Here is a 16,475-nt window from a genome sequence, read left to right as displayed (position 1 = left end):
CTTTCTTCTTTTGTGTGGATGATGTCATTTGAGCTACGTAAGGATTGGCACTTATCTCCTGAATATGCATATAAGGAATGATTTTGAATTGCCAGTTAATATTACCTCTCCAACAGGGTAATACTGTAAAGAGAGATAATAGAATACAAATCGTGAAGACACAAGCCCTGTTCAGGCAATCGCCCGTCATGTGATTACAATCACACAAGGGGGAGAGAGGGGCTGCAAACACCGCCCCTGCTCCCAGGGCTGCATCCTTGCTGGCTATCCCCATGTTGTGGGGAAAAGGTCTGAAGCCAGCTTTCCACAGTAAATTGGTGAATAAATGCTCATATAAAATAGAAGAGCTTCATCCGTCCACTAGCCTTAACTGCCATATACTGAACATTCAATGAACTTGACAGTTATTTCCCGTACAAAATGTAGCAGGGAGGGTTCTAGGTGGGATTTGGTACAGCGAGTACATTACAGCAATATGGTGTCCACTACACTGGATACATATTTACTTCTGCACTCAATTCAAAATGCCAGGGCTACCCTTTAAAAAAGCTTGGGACCTTGATACCTTAAGGACTGCCATATCCATACAAGCATGATTGCACTCCTAGGTTGTTAACTGAGGCCCTGTTCCTTGTCTCCTGCCTTCTGAGGATAGACAGGCAGATACACAGTTGTTGTTCAGTCGTTCAGTCGTGTCCGACTCTTCGTGACCCCATGGACCATAGCATGCCAGGCCTTCCTGTCCTGCGCTCTCTCCCAGAGCGTGCTCAAGTTCATATTCATTGCATCCGTGATGCTATCTAGCCATCGCATCCTCTGCCGTCCCCTTCTCCTTTTGCCTTCAGTCTTTCCCAGCATCAGGGTCTTTTCCAGAGAGTTTTCTCTTCGCATTAGGTGGCCAAAATATTTGAGCTTCAGCTTCAGTATCTGTCCTTCCAATGAGCACTCAAGGTTGATTTCCTTTAGGATTGACTGATTTGACCTCCTTGCAGTCCAGGGGACTCGTAAGAGTCTTCTCCAGCACCACAGTTCGAAAGCATCGATTCTTCGGCGCTCAGCCTTCCATATAGTCCAGCTCTCACAGCCATACATTACTACTGGGAAAACCATAGCTTTGATTAGACGGACCTTTGTTGGCAAGGTGATGTCTCTGCTTCTTACTATGCTGTCTAGGTTTGCCATAGCTTTCCTCCCAAGGAGCAAGCATCTTTTAATTTTATGGCTACAGTCACCGTCTGCAGTGATCTTGGAGCCCAAGAAAGTAAAATCTGTCACTGCTTCCATTTCTTCCCCTTCTATATGCCAGGAAGTGATAGGGCCAGATGCCATGATCTTAGTTTTTTTAATGTTGAGTTTCAAACCAGCTTTTGCACTCTCCTCTTTCACCCGCAACAAGAGGCTCTTGAGATCCTCTTCGCTTTCTGCCATTAGGGTGGTATCGTCGGCATATCGGAGGTTGTTGATAATTCTCCCGGCAATCTTAATTGCGACCTGTGATTCATCCAACCCGGCGTTTCTCATGAAGTACTCTGCATATAAGTTAAATAAGCAGGGTGACAATATGCAGCCTTGTCGTACTCCTTTCCCAATTTTGAACCACTCGGTTGTTCCATGTCTGGTTCTGACTGTTGCTTCTTGACCCTCGTACAGGTTTCTCAGGAGACAGGTAAGGTGGTCTGGTACTCCCATCCCTTTAAGAATTTGCCAGAGTTTGTTGTGATCCACACAATCAAAGGCTTTAGCGTAGTCAATGAAGCAGAAATAGACGTTTTTCTGGAATTCTCTTGCTTTCTCCATGATGCAGCGAATGTTGGCGATTTGATCTCTAGTTCCTCTGCCTCTTCGAAACCCAGCTTGTACTTCCGGTAGTTCTCGGTTCACATACTGCTGAAGCCTAGCTTGTAGGATTTTGAGCATCACCTTGCTGGCATGTGAAATGAGCGCAATGGTGCGGTAGTTTGAACACTCTTTGGCGTTGCCCTTCTTTGGAATTGGAATGTAAACTGACCTTTTCCAGTCTTGCGGCCATTGTTGAGTGTTCCAAATTTGTTGGCATATTGAATGCAGCACTTTAACAGCATCATCTTTTAGGATTTTAAATAGCTCAGCTGGAATACTGTCATCTCTGCTAGCTTTGTTGTTAGTAATGCTTCCTAAGGCCCACTTGACTTCACTCTCGAGGATGTCTGGCTCAAGTTCAGTGACCGCACTATCATGGCTATCAGGGACAAGAACATTAAGATCTTTCCTGTATAGTTCTTCTGTGTATTCTTTCCACCTCTTCTTAATCTCATCTGCTTCTGTTAGGTCCCTGCCTTCTTTGTCCTTTATCATTCCCGTCTTTGCACAAAACGTTCCCTTGAGATCTCCAATTTTCTTGAAGAGATCTCTAGTCTTTCCCATTCTGTTGTTTTCCTCGATTTTTTTGCATTGTTCATTTAAGAAGGCCTTCTTGTCTCTCCTTGCGATTCTCTGGAACTCTGCATTCAGTTGGATATATCTTCCCCTTTCTCCTTGCTTTTCGCTTCCCTTCTTTCGTCAGCTACTTGTAAAGCCTCATCAGACAGCCACTTGGCTTTCTTGCATTTCTTTTTCTTTGGGATGGATTGAGTTACTGCCTCCTGAACAATGTTACAGACCTCCGTCCATAGTTCCTCAGGCACTCTGTCTATCAGGTCTAATCCCTGAAATCTATTCCTCACCTCCACTGTATATTCATAAGGGATATGATTGAGGTCATACCTGAATGGTTTAGTGGTTTTCCCTACATTCTTCAATTTCAGCCGAAATTTTGCAACAAGAAGCTCATGATCTGAGCCACAGTCAGTTCCAGGTCTTGTTTTTACTGATTGTATGGAGCTTCTCCATCTTTGGCTGCAAAGTACATAATCAATCTGATTTCGATACTGACCATCTGGTGATGTCCATGTGTAGTGTTTGCTATGATCAGCGTGTTCTCTTGGCAAAACTCTATTAGCTTTTGTCCTGCTTCATTTTGTACACCAAGGCCATGCCTGCCTGTTATCCCAGTGATTTCTTGACTTCCTACTTTAGCATTCCAATCCCCTATGATGAAGACAAAGAAGCTGATCAACCTCAGCTTCTTTGGCATCAGTGGTTGGGGCATAGACTTGAATCACTGTGATGTTGAATGGTTTGCCTTGGCTTCACTGAGTTACGCAAGCCCCTTCGCCACAACAAGGCAGTGATTCATGAAGGGGAGATATACAGTACAGAGCCTTTTCAGCTGGGGCACCCCTGCTTTGGAGCTCCTCTCCCTAGGACATTGGACTGGCTCCCTCATTCCTGGCCTGCAGATGCAGAAATGCCTTTTTGTTTCAGGGGGCACTGGCTGAGGAGAACTAGATTTTAACATACAGAGCTGTTTTCTGATCTTGTGATATTATCACCTCTGCAGTTTTGATTAATTAGTTTGGTCACATTCTTAGTTTATCTTTTAACATTGTTTATTCTATCAGTTGTTTTTACATATACCCTTTTTTTTAGCTGCTTTGGATACCTTTTAGCAAATAAGTAAACAGAGGCAAAGGCATCTCTAAAATGTCATACTTCCTACGTAACTGTTGATGGGATCCAACACATCTACAGTTTGATCGTGGCTGAAACTTCATATGCGATAAAGAAATGAGAGTTAACTTACTTAAATACTGCATTACTATAATATTTATAGGAGGTGGAAATAAGCTCTTAATATAGTATATTAATAACTAGCAAAAGGCTTTGAGGAAATTAAGTTGCAGCTGTGTTTAACAGTGGTATATAAATATTCTAAATAAACACATAACATAAATAAATAACATGGGGAGATCTCCTGAAATAGCTTGGCTCTAAAAATATTTCATTAGAAAGTCATGGCACAATCCATCCCCATGAAAGAACAACTGCACATGAAGAAAAGAAATGGCAGAGGGGCCTTGGGCATGCATCCACAGCGCATGTGAGGCACTGCCTTTGATGGGAAGCCTGCGCATGCCTCCGCTATGCCATTCTGGTCTCATGGTTCCAGCTGGCAAGTTACTCCGGCCCCGAGCATGGGAGGACGGAGTGGGCAGGAGAGGGGATGCACAGATTTCCTGTTAAAAGTGATGGCCATTGTAATTTCTTTGCACCTGAGGCAGGAAAGAGGAGTGAAGGCAAACGGGTCCATTGCACTGTATCTGAATCCTACATGCACAGAGATGAATCCTACCTACAATGTTTTTAACTGTTTTTTAATGTTGCTTTGACATTTTAACTATTGACAACTCAGAATGTCTGCACACTATTACTGGAAAACTCACTAAAGCAAGTTGGACTACTGCCTGACACACGTCATGAACTTGAATGTCCAAGTCATTTAACTTTCAGTCCCACAAATGCTAGAGAGGAGGTTGAGTAATCCAGCTCAGCACACCAGAGCTATTTGGACACAATGGCTAGGCGTTCTTAGCCTCAACATTCAGCCTCAGCATTTAGAATTTATATCAAGTACAAAGTGGGAGGCAGACTATTTATTTAGACTATTAAAACAAACTATTTATTTCCATATTAATTTCAAGACCTATTTAACTCCAGTCACACAAAGTCTGAAAAACTAAAGTGACACCTTATACGATCATTAGTGTTTCAACGTGAGTTAAGTTAAAGGGTTATTCAGTGTGCAATGCAAAGATTTACTAAAGAAGCCCTACCTTTTCAGCATTTGCTGTCTCCAAAACTACATTGTTTCCTTCACTTCCCATGAAAGGCACATCAGATTTGTTATTGCAAAGAATATTGTCTGCAATATGAATATTGGGAGTCAGGAAGGAAAACTCATTTTTCCTGGATTCTGAAGACAGACGGAGCTGGTAGGAATACGGCAAAGTCCCATCTTCAAAATTAGGGGGAAATACGGCACCGGCCTTGGAATGGGGAACGGGACCAAAGCACTGCAGGAACTTGGGATTCCCTGACCGCCGGAGCTTCGTCGTAATGGCCAGAATGACTGTCAAGAGGAATAAGGATGACATCGCAGCCAAGGCCAGCACCAAATAGAGCTGTAGATCAGGCTGATAGTTGGAGCTGATGGACTGGGTTTTCATCTCCGGAAGGGCCTCCTGGAAGTTCTCAGCAAACACCAGGTTCAGAGTAATGGTGGCCGAGAGAGGCGGCTGCCCGTTATCCTTCACCACGACCACTAGCCTCTGCTTCACCGCATCCCTCTCCACAAAGGCCCTCGCTGTCCTGATCTCACCAGTGTGAGAGCCAACAGTGAAGAGCGCTGGCTCAGTGGCTTGAATCAGATGGTAGGACAGCCAGGCGTTGTGTCCGGAATCAGCGTCCACGGCCACCACCTTTGTTACAAGATAGCCTGCCTCGGCTGAACGAGGCACCATCTCAAACAAGGCGGAGCCTTTGGCTTCTTGCGAAGGGGACAGGATACGAGGGCTGTTATCATTCCGATCCAGAATAAACACGTTCACGGTGACTTTGCTGCTGAGAGGGGGAGAACCACCATCTTGGGCCTTCACTTGCAGCTGGAACTCCCTGAATTGTTCATAGTCGAAGGACCGCTGGGCGTAGATTGTGCCAGTCCCAGAATTAATGGAGATATATGAGGAGATGGGGAGCTCCTCAATGTTGCTGTTGAGGATGGAGTACGTGATCTGTGCGTTTTGGTCCACATCTGGGTCAGAGGCTTTAATGCTGAAAACGGAGGCACCGGAAAGATTGTTTTCTGGCACATAGATGCTGTAGGAAGGCCTCTCAAAAGCAGGGGCATTGTCATTGACATCAGAGATTCGTAGGGAGATGGTTTTGCATGTGGAAAGAGGTGGGGTTCCCCTGTCAATGGCTGTGACTGTAATATTATACTCAGGAGTTCTTTCTCTGTCTAGTGGACTGTCAGACAGGAGCTTGTAGTAATTGTTAGATGTGGGAAGAATCTTGAAGGGCAAATCATCTTGTATATAGCACGTAACTTTTCCATTGTCACCAATATCTTTGTCATTTACATTAATCAGAGCAATTAAGGTTCCAGACTGAGAATCTTCAGAGACCGGGCTAAACACAGAGGCAAACATCACCTCTGGAGGGTTGTCATTCTCATCACAAACCCTTATGTCAATATTACAATGTGTTACTAATCCACCTCCATCTTTTGCTGCCACTGTCATAGTATATTCTTCAGTTTCCTCAAAGTCCAGTAGCCCCGTAACAGTGATTGTGCCCTTGATTGGATCTAGCCTGAATTTCTGTTGGGCAGTTTCTGGTATGTTGCTGAAATGGTACCTGATTTGGGCATATGAACCTTCATCATTATCAGAGGCTACAATCTGGAGCACAAGGGACCCAACAGGAACATTTTCCTTCAAACTGACCTTGTAGATCTCTTGAGAAAAAATGGGTGGGTTGTCATTGGCATCAGTGACATTAATCCATATCTGGGCAGTCCCTGTTTTTCTAGGTTCGCCGCCATCCAGGGCTGTAAGGATCAAGTGAAGGGTCTGTTCAATTTCCCGGTCAAGTGGTTTCTGCAGCACCAATTCTGCATATTTATTCCCATCTTTTCTCTCTCTAACTTCCAGAGTGAAGTACTGATTGGAGCTCAGCTGGTAATTCTGGAGAGAATTCACCCTAATGTCAGGATCTTCAGCTTTTCCAAGGAGAAATCGGGTGCCTGGTATGGTGGATTCACTTATCTCCAAACTGATATTGCCATTGAAGAATTGGGGTGCGTTATCATTAATGTCCTGGATTGCCACTCTTACATGGAAAACATTCAAAGGGTTTTCCATCACAGCTTCTAAGTTTACAAAGCAAAGTGGATTTTTGCCACATATTTCTTCTCGATCAATCCTGTCATTTACGTAGAGGTTTCCATTCTCAGCATTGATAATTAGATACTGCATTTTAGCCACAGAGACAGCATGCACTTTACGATATTTTAATTCTCTGGCACTCAGCCCCAACTCCTTGGCGAGGTTCCCCACTATCGAACCCTTTGCCATCTCCTCAGGGATTGAATAATGAACCTGCTCTGAAGCAGCGTGGTAGAAGAAAGACAACAGCAAGAGAAGCAGCACTTGCCTTGCGAGCACCCTGCCATTGCTTCTGTGCCTTCTCTCCATCCAGCTCCCTCAGAAATAGACTGCCTCCTTTTTTCAGCTTGTTATGATCACATCAAATGCTCATGAGGATGAAGGTAATCTCAGTGAGGAAGAATAACCAGCCTTTCTTCTTAATTTGTACAAACTGAAACAATTTTCTTTTTCTCTGCAAGAGTGTTCTGTCCTTGTGCTCTTCAGTTTCCCTGATCTGTACAGCTTTGATTAGAGTTACTGCTGTTTAGGAAGCATCACTGGATCTCTGTCCTCTAGCTGTCATACTGGCCAACAGCGGCACATTGAGGCTTAGACAGAGAACTGCAAGAAAAGACATCTTATCCAATGTAAAATAAAAAGATAATCCGGAATGTGAATGTGTATGTTTCTGCAGCATGTATTGTTTCTGTAACTGACTGCAAGTGGATTATTTCAGAAAGATTTTCTTTGTTTTTTATATAGATATCTTTGTTCATTTCCATGGCTTTTTATGAAGTATTGTGAACACTGATATTGTAACACAAATGAGAATTGGTTCCCAAAGCAACCATCATCTGGGATTGCAATGTCCCCTATATGAAGACACAGACCAAGCCTCCTGTTAATGCTTGTGATGGGTTTTTTGTTCATTTTTACATTTTTATTATTATATTTGTATTGTTTCTCACACTTGGAACACTTGGGAGTTGAAGGTATGGAATATAAATACTTACTAAGTAAGTTAGTAAGTACATAAATGTTCTCAAGGGAGACAAAATCAAATTGAGCCACACAAAAGTGATAAACCCAGGGTGCTGAAAACTCAAGCCGAGATTCTGGTTTCATTGTGGCATCCAAGAAGGACCAACATGAATGATTTTATTACCAGGTTTACTTGCAAATATGTCATGGTATCTTTAGTGGCATCTCCCTCTGGGTGGGATAAACCCAGTTTTACCATCCTGTCACCATCTGAAGCACTGCTGCTGCATGAGGTCCTGATGCAATGCTTAAGTGCTACATCACAGGCATTCAAATGGACTTCATGGCATGTTCAGTCATATTCATCAAGAGACTGATACTCTTTATAAAGTTATCCTTGTTGTTGTTGTTGTTCAGTCATTCAGTCGTGTCCGACTCTTTGTGACCCCATGGCCTTCCTGTCCTGCGCTCTCTCCCGGAGCGTGCTCAAGTTCATATTCATTGCATCCGTGATGCTATCTAGCCATCTCATCCTCTGCCGTCCCCTTCTCCTTTTGCCTTCAGTCTTTCCCAGCATCAGGGTCTTTTCCAGGGAGTTTTCTCTTCGCATTAGGTGGCCAAAATATTGGAGCTTCAGCTTCATTATCTGTCCTTCCAATGAACAGTCAGGGTTGATTTCCTTTAGGATGGACTGATTTGACCTCCTTGCAGTCCAGGGGACTCGTAAGAGTCTTCTCCAGCACCACAGTTCGAAAGCATCAATTCTTCGGCGCTCAGCCTTCCTTATAGTCCAGCTCTCACAGCCATACATTACTACATTACTACTGGGAAAACCATAGCTTTGATTAGACGGACCTTTGTCGGCAAGGTGATGTCTCTGCTTCTTACTATGCCGTCTAGGTTTGCCATAGCTTTCCTCCCAAGGAGCAAGCGTCTTTTAATTTCATGGCTACAGTCACCGTCTGCGGTGATCTTGGAGCCCAAGAAAGTAAAATCTGTCACTGCTTCCATTTCTTCCCCTTCTATAAGCCAGGAAGTGATAGGGCCAGATGACATGATCTTAGTTTTTTTAATGTTGAGTTTCAAACCAGCTTTTGCACTCTCCTCTTTCACCCGCAACAAGAGGCTCTTGAGATCCTCTTCGCTTTCTGCCATTAGGGTGGTATCGTCTGCATATCGGAGGTTGTTGATAATTCTCCCGGCAATCTTAATTCCGACCTCTGATTCTTCCAACCCGGCATTTCTCATGATGTACTCTGCATATAAGTTAAATAAGCAGGGTGACAATATGCAGCCTTGTCGTACTCCTTTCCCAATTTTGAACCAATCGGTTGTTCCGTCTCTGGTTCTTACTGTTGCTTCTTGACCCTCGTACAGGTTTCTCAGGAGACAGGTAAGGTGGTCTGGTACTCCCATCACTTTAAGAATTTGCCACAGTTTGTTGTGATCCACACAATCAAAGGCTTTAGCGTAGTCAATGAAGCAGAAATAGACGTTTTTCTGGAAAGTTATCCTACTCCCACTTAAATTGAGACAGTTTCACTGCTCTCACTGTTGTTCCAGGGAGACTTTTCATATACAAAGCTTTTTATACTAGTGAAGGAATACTATTCTATATGCTAACATCATATTGTTATATGGCCTTGTAGGCCCCTTCCAACCCTACTATTCTATGATTCTATGATCAACCTTGAGCTTAACTGAAGACTACTGTAGCAAGGCACAAGCCATTAAGATCAGGTCCATAGTCTGGGTATACTCCTAGATCCATCACTGTTGCTGGAGGCCCAAGTGGCTGTGGCAGCTTGGAGTGCCTTTTACTGGCTCTGGCTGGTTCACGGCCTCTCCTGGACAGGGATAGCTTGGCCACAGTGGTATAGGCATTACTAACTTCAAGACTGGATTACTGCAATGCGCTCTATGTGGGACTGCCCTTAAGGCTGGTCCGGAAACTGGAGCTAGTGCAGAATGTAGCAGCTCAGCTGTTGACAGGAGCTGCCCCTTTTCAGCATGCAACTCCTCTGCTGAGGGAACTGCACTCGCTCCCTGTTTGCTACCGGGCCAGGCTTAATGTTTTAGTATTATTGTGCAAAGCTCTAAACAACTTGGGACCAGGATACCTGAGAGAGCGCCTCCTTCCTTACCAACCTGCCTGGTCACTTAGGTCATCAGAGGGCATGCTCCTGGTGGTTCTTCATGGACCTATGGCCCAATTGGAGTCCACCAGGAGAAGAGCCTTAGAATCATAGAATAGTAGGGTTGGAAGGGGCCTACAAAGCCATCGAGTCCAACCCCCTGCTCAATGCAGGAATCCAAGTCAGAGCATCCCTGACAGATGGCTGTCCAGCCTCATCTTGAATGCCTCCAGTGTGGGAGAGCCCACCACCTCCCTTCAGCATGGTGGCCCCCTTTCTTTGGAACTCCCTGCCCCTGGAATAGGCAGACAGGCACCAACACTGGGTTGTTTCCGGCACCTCCTGAAAACAGTTCTTTTTCAGGAAGCCTTCCCTGGTTAACCAGCCTCGGTTTTATTGGCACTCTCTTTTTTAAAGAATAATTTTAATATTATGTTTCATTCTTATCATCTTTTGTTCATTTTATCTCTTGTTGTTCACCAATCCAGAATCTGTTTAGATGTGGAGCAACATACAAATGTTGTAAATAAATAAATAAATAAATAAATAAAACATTAGGCTGGATCTTCAATGGTCTATTAAAACATTGGCCCAGTATATCTTCATTTCTGTAGGTCTCAGAATACCTGGAGTCACAAGGTCAAAGACTGAGCATGTTATTACTCAAAATGTTAAAAATGTTGCCGAATATGACATAAGCACCTGCCAACACATCCTACTACACTACCGCCAAACATACAACTATTTTCTGTATGATGAATTTCTGAACAAAACAAAGGGAAGAACAGGCAGGTGCTGCTCAGTGGCAGAGAACATACTTAGTAGTGTTGGGTGTTTTAAGTGTTTTATATAGCGTTTTCATGGAAGGTAGGTCCGTATTATTATGCTAACATTACAGATCTGGGGCTGAGGATGAGAGAGAGTGGCTTGCCTAAGGCGACTTAGGGAGGACCAAAGTAGATGGAACGTGAAATGTGTTATTGCATTTAATAAGCATGCAGGTTTCCCATTGGAAATAGCTGCTGTGGTGAGAGAAGGATCAGGACCATGGCGAGTGGGGAGGGGGCAGGGAGAGGGAGTTTAACCTTTTCCCTCCATGATATGGCTCCCCCACCCCTGATGCTGCAATTTGCATTAGGAAGAAATCTCCTGATGGTGCCAAGGGGGGGAAAGAGTTAAACTCCCCTCCCCACCTGCTGTAGTCTCGATCCTACTCACCAGCCTCCATATTAAAAAGTGCCTGTAAAAAGTGCATGTAATGTTGGTTCTAATAATGTTAATAATATAATATTATATTATTTACATGCATACATTTGCACTGATTTCAATAGGACTTACGCCCGGGTAGGTGGGTATAGGATGTCAGCCTTAATGACACATATAGTTTACTTTATAGCATCTGAGATGACAGCAAGAAGCAAGATTCAAATCAGGGACTTCATGGTTTGGCCAATATGCTAAACCAGCTCAGTCCCTGGCATCTCCAGTTCAAAGATCTCACAAAGCTAGTCTGGGAAAGACCTCTGCCTGATACCAGTGCTGGCGTGGATGGACTATTGGTCCTATTCAGTAAAAGAAGGTGACTGACATTTATCTACCTAAGGGAAGACAAGCTGTTTCCGACACAAAATTGGAGGGAAACGTATCAATACGCTTACAGTTTGGGAAGTGCTTGATTTCCCTCACATACTTAAATCTGAGAATTAAGGAATCATTCATACAATGAACCACGAAAATATAAAAATTAGTATTCAAGAAAAAAATTTGAACTAAATCCCCACCCAAACCTCTCTTTGGTTGAACAGAAAAAATTTAGGGAACTTATCTTGCATTCCATCTCTTTAGAACATCTACAAAAGAAACAAATTATATACATGGCATTAATAACTAAATGGAAATTCAAAGTCAAAGCATACAAATTGCCAGAGACACTTCACCTGAACACTGGAGGGATCTCCATTACTGTTCTTAATACCTTCAGCAGTGAGGACGGGATCCTTTACCTCACACAGCTGCTGGCTGGTTAGAGTATTGGAGGGGTATCCTTTTGGGAAGCTGACATTGCTCTTCCTAGAGTCTGCAGTAAGACAAACTTCATGACAGTAGGAGTGAAGAAAAGGCCAGACTCCATCGATCCCTACGAACTGTGAAGCTGGAACACCACTAAAATTAACACTCCCAGAATCATACAGCTGAGGATTTCTCCACCTGTGTAGTTTGATGGCCAGTAACACAAAGAGGAAGGTGAAGAACAGGCAAGAAACCAAGGCCACTGCAATCACCAGGTAGAAGGTGAGGTCAGTCTGGGGGTCTGCAGGAGCTGAGATGCTGCTGAGATCTGAGAGGATTTCAGGGATGCTGTCAGCCAGCACCACGGTGACAGTGACTGAGGCCGAGAGAGGTGGCTGCCCATTGTCCTTCACTAAAACCACCACGCTTTGCTTGAGGGCATCTTTCTCCAGAAAGAACCGGGCTGTCCTGATCTCTCCAGTGTGGAGCCCCATGGTGAAGAGCCCTGGCTCCATGGCCTTGGTCAGCTGGTAGGAGAGCCAGGCATTCTGGCCGGAATCAGCATCCACTGCCACCACCTTCGTGACCAGGTAACCCGGCTCAGAGGAGCGAGGGGCCAGCTCTATCCCAGTGGAGCCATCGGAGGGAGGGGCTGGGTACAAGATTACTGGAGCATTGTCATTCTGGTCCAGGATGAAGAGAGTCACTGAGACGTTGGAGCTGAGTGGTGGGGAGCCTCCATCCTGGGCCTTGACCTGGAACTGGATCTCCCGAAAGTCTTCATAATCAAAGGAGGTCAAGGCATAGACAACCCCAGTCTCAGAGTTAATGGAGAGGAAAGAGGATATAGGGGAGTCACTGATATTTCTCTCAATGACGGAATAAGTTATTCTGGAGTTTTCTGCCCAGTCTGGATCATCTGCCTTCAGAGAGAATATGGAGGCCCCTCTTGGGTTGTTCTCCATTAAATAAGAGGTATAAACGGATTGCAGGAAGCGGGGAGGATTGTCGTTTGTGTCTAAAATCTCAAGTGGAATAACAAGAGATGTAGAAAGTGGAGGGCTCCCACAGTCGGTGACTGTGACAGTGATGTTGTAGGCGGCCACCTGCTCCCTGTCCAAGGCTCTTGTTGTCAGCAAACTGTAATAATTATCATAGGATTTCTTCAGTTGGAAGGGGAGATTGCTGGGAATGGAACATGTGACTTCTGCATTCTCTGCCGAGTCTTGATCTTGCACATTTAAAAGGGCTACTGCAGTTGCTGGTGGTGAGTTCTCCGGGATGGAGCTGATAAGTGAAGTTATTTCCAGTTTTGGTGCATTATCATTTACATCAGTAACGAATATCATGAGGGCTGACCTGTCCAAGAGTCCTCCACCATCATGGACCTGGACCTCAATTTCATAAAGTGTGGAGTCCTCATAGTCTAAGTTTCCTACAAGAGTTACCTCCCCAGTGTTTGCATCCAAGTGGAATATTTGTGAAGCCTTTTCCATGATTTTTGCAAATGAGTACTTCATTTCTTTGTTTGTCCCTTCATCCAGGTCAGTGGCTTTTAATGTGACTACAGTGGTCCCTATAGGTAAATCCTCCCTATCGCTCACTTCATAGATAGGTTGGCTAAAAACGGGTGCATTGTCATTCACATCCAGGACAGAAATGTGAAGCAGTGTACTGCCATTTCTGACAGGATCACCACCATCATATGCTGTTAAAATAAGATTGTGAACTTCTTCTTCCTCATGGTCTAGAGGTCTTTCTAATACTATTTTTGCATATTGTTTGCCCTTAACTGATGTTTGGAGAACCAGAGAGAAATAGCTATTGTTGCTGAGTTTGTATCCCTGCAGAGAATTGTTTCCTAAATCAGGATCTTGAGCTTCCAAGAGGGGAAATTGGGACCCCAGTGCTGTATTCTCACTGATATTTATCACCAGGTTCTCTGACTGGAAGGTGGGGGCATGATCGTTGATATCTGTGATTTCCACAACGACTCCATAAATTTTCATTGAATCTCCAACTATAATCTCAAAATTCAAGATACACTTCTCCATCTGACCACAGATCTCCTCTCTGTCTATTCTCTCTGTGGTGTGCAAATGACCACTCTTATAATTCAAAGCAAAGTATGGAGTCCTACCTGGGGAAACAATGCGGATTCCATGGTCTGAGAGCTCCTTTGCATCCAGTCCCAGTTCTCTTGCAATATTCCCCACCAAAAAGCCTTTTTCAGTTTCCTCAGGAATGGAGTAATGGATCTGCTTGGTAATGCCATGGCAAATACTAGCAAACAGAAAGAAAAAGACAACTCCCCTTTTGCAGTCTTGCATTTTGCTATTGCACTTTGCATTTTTTCTCCATTTAGCTATTGCCATGCTTAGTCTGATGAGAATGCACTTAGGAAATCTGTAGTTCAGGTATTGCTGAATGTTGCCAGAAAGTGCAAATGAATCCTGGTTCAACTGATGTTGACTTGCAGATGAGATTCTCGGTGCAAAAATGTTTAGTATGTGGCTGATTTCTCAGCATATTCAGCTCTGAAGCTGCTGATCTGGGAAAGCTGAATTTCTCATTGCATTTCTTAGCCTTGGTTGGTGAACAGCGACACTCAGAGTCTCAGCCAGCAATTGCACACATGCTCTATTACATTTGTATTCTCATGCTATATCTTATTCCATGAATACAATTGTTTCTTTATCTGATGTTCGATCTTTTGATACAACAATCAACTGATTAATTACCAAAGCTCCACTTTGTCACTAAATCTCATTCTAATGACTTCTTGATGTAATGTATGAATTTAATGCATCTCTCTGTCAATACACAGGTCTTGTTATCCTGCTACGTATGCTGCAATTCTTAGCATGCCACCGATACACATGATACAAGTTATTATTGTATGAAAAATATAATCACTTGATTGAGTTTACCATGAAACCTAAGGGAATTTCAATCCAAACAGATATATTCTTTCTACAGTATCTGGTACTATCTCAAAACATCAGGCTTTTTATACAACACCAAGGTATTAGGAAATGCCTTCCCTTTTTTTTCCTTCTCCTGTCTAAATGTGGATGTTTATTCTCTACACAAAAGAACCCCAATAACCAAAATATCAGTTAAAAACTACCTTCATAAAATTAGGGTTTCAAGTCGAGACTTGGTCATGCTCCAAAATTGTAGTGTTATTAAAACCAGGAAAGAACCCACTGAAGATGGACTCTTACAGACCAATTTTGTTATTAAATAATGACTACAAACTTTTTACTCTGGTACTGACAAACCGACTGAAAAGGCATGTGAGGCAACTTGTTCATGCAGACCAGTATGGTTTTCTTCCAGGAAGATTTATAGCAGATCATGTTCAGAGGTTATTCAGTTTGATACATTTTTGTAAGGAGCATAAATCTCCGATAGCAATTTTGGCCTTGGATTTGTATAAGGCCTTTGATTGTGTAAACTGGAGTTTTTTGAAAAATGTTCTATGACATTATCAATTTTTAAATGCAGTCCAAGCTGTTTACTCTCCAACTTTGGCACAGATTCGTGTAAATAATTTAGACTCCCATGATATAAATTTATACAGTGGTACCAAACAAGGCTGCCTGCTGTCACCTATTTTGTTTACCCTGGTAATCGAATGTTTGGCAAATCGACTTCGAGCTCACCCACAAATAAGTGGAATTACAGTGGGTTACAGAACATTTCATTAGTTTGTATGCCGACAACATATTATTGACACTGAGTTATCCATTATATGCAATTCAGGCTCTACAAGAAGAATTAGATACATTTAAGGAAACAGCGGGCCTGAGGGTTAATTTTAAGAAATCGGACCTTTTTGTTTAAACTTTCCTCCAGGTGAGCAACTAAGAGTTTCACAAAAACTAGGAATTCCATTAGTAAATAATGGTTTTCACTATTTCGGGATTTATCTATCTAGGAATATATGAAAACTCTTTAAAATAAATTATGGGCAGCTATGGAGAAATATTTTGAAGGATATAAGTAAATGGGAGAAACTTAATCTTTCACTTTTCAGTTGAATAGCAGCCATTAAGATGATGGTCCTTCCTAAGTTAACATATTTGTTTTATGTATTACCCCTAGAACTTCAATATAAGACATTGCGAATTTGGCAGAATAGATTAGAGCAATTTATATTTAAAAGTCGGAAACCACATACAGCCAAAGTTCTTAGATACAGGCAATGTACAGCAGGAGGATGGGGTATCCCTAATCTAATATTATATTATGAATCATATCAGTTACATCACCTCCTGTCTTGGTTATCAACATATATTAATAATCATTGGGTACAGGTGGAGAGAACGATGTTACCGTCACAGATAGTGGATATATATTAAAAATGAACTTAAGAAAATATGTGTGAATTAAACCTCGACATTGAGAGCAATTTTACAGGTATGGAAAGGGAGGAAAGAAAGGATATCCCCTATGACTCCCTTACATTGTCATCCGGCCTTCTGCTCTGAGGACCGACCTATGGATATACTAGCCTTCAAACAGAAGGGACTTTATAGGTTGAAAGAATTTTATTTAA

At 43.0% G+C, this 16,475-nt stretch overlaps 1 protein-coding gene and 1 pseudogene across 1 annotated transcript; both read right to left on the bottom strand.

The window, feature by feature from the left end:
* Positions 1-2,380: 2,380 nt before the first annotated feature.
* LOC146347590 (protocadherin gamma-B1-like) lies at positions 2,381-9,434 on the bottom strand. The gene has a single exon (XM_084850930.1). The coding sequence runs from the start codon at positions 7,110-7,112 to the stop codon at positions 4,677-4,679; it is 2,436 nt and encodes an 811-aa protein (XP_084707056.1). The 5' UTR covers positions 7,113-9,434; the 3' UTR covers positions 2,381-4,676.
* Positions 9,435-11,781: 2,347 nt separating this feature from the next.
* On the bottom strand, positions 11,782-14,778 carry LOC146347589 (protocadherin gamma-A10 pseudogene; annotated as a pseudogene).
* Between the last annotated feature and the right edge of the window lie 1,697 nt (positions 14,779-16,475).

This window comes from Heloderma suspectum, chromosome 4 (assembly GCF_057233095.1).
Source record: "Heloderma suspectum isolate Gila_16-S chromosome 4, 16-S_ref, whole genome shotgun sequence".
In the NCBI taxonomy this organism is placed as follows: Eukaryota; Metazoa; Chordata; class Lepidosauria; order Squamata; family Helodermatidae; genus Heloderma; species Heloderma suspectum.
Note: the sequence above shows the minus strand (reverse complement) of the source record. Positions and strands in the feature narration are given on the sequence as shown.

Coding starts and splice junctions, on each gene's coding strand:
- LOC146347590 (XM_084850930.1), bottom strand. CDS start 7,112: ATGGAGAGAAGGCACAGAAGCAATGGCAGGGTGCTCGCAAGGCAAGTG.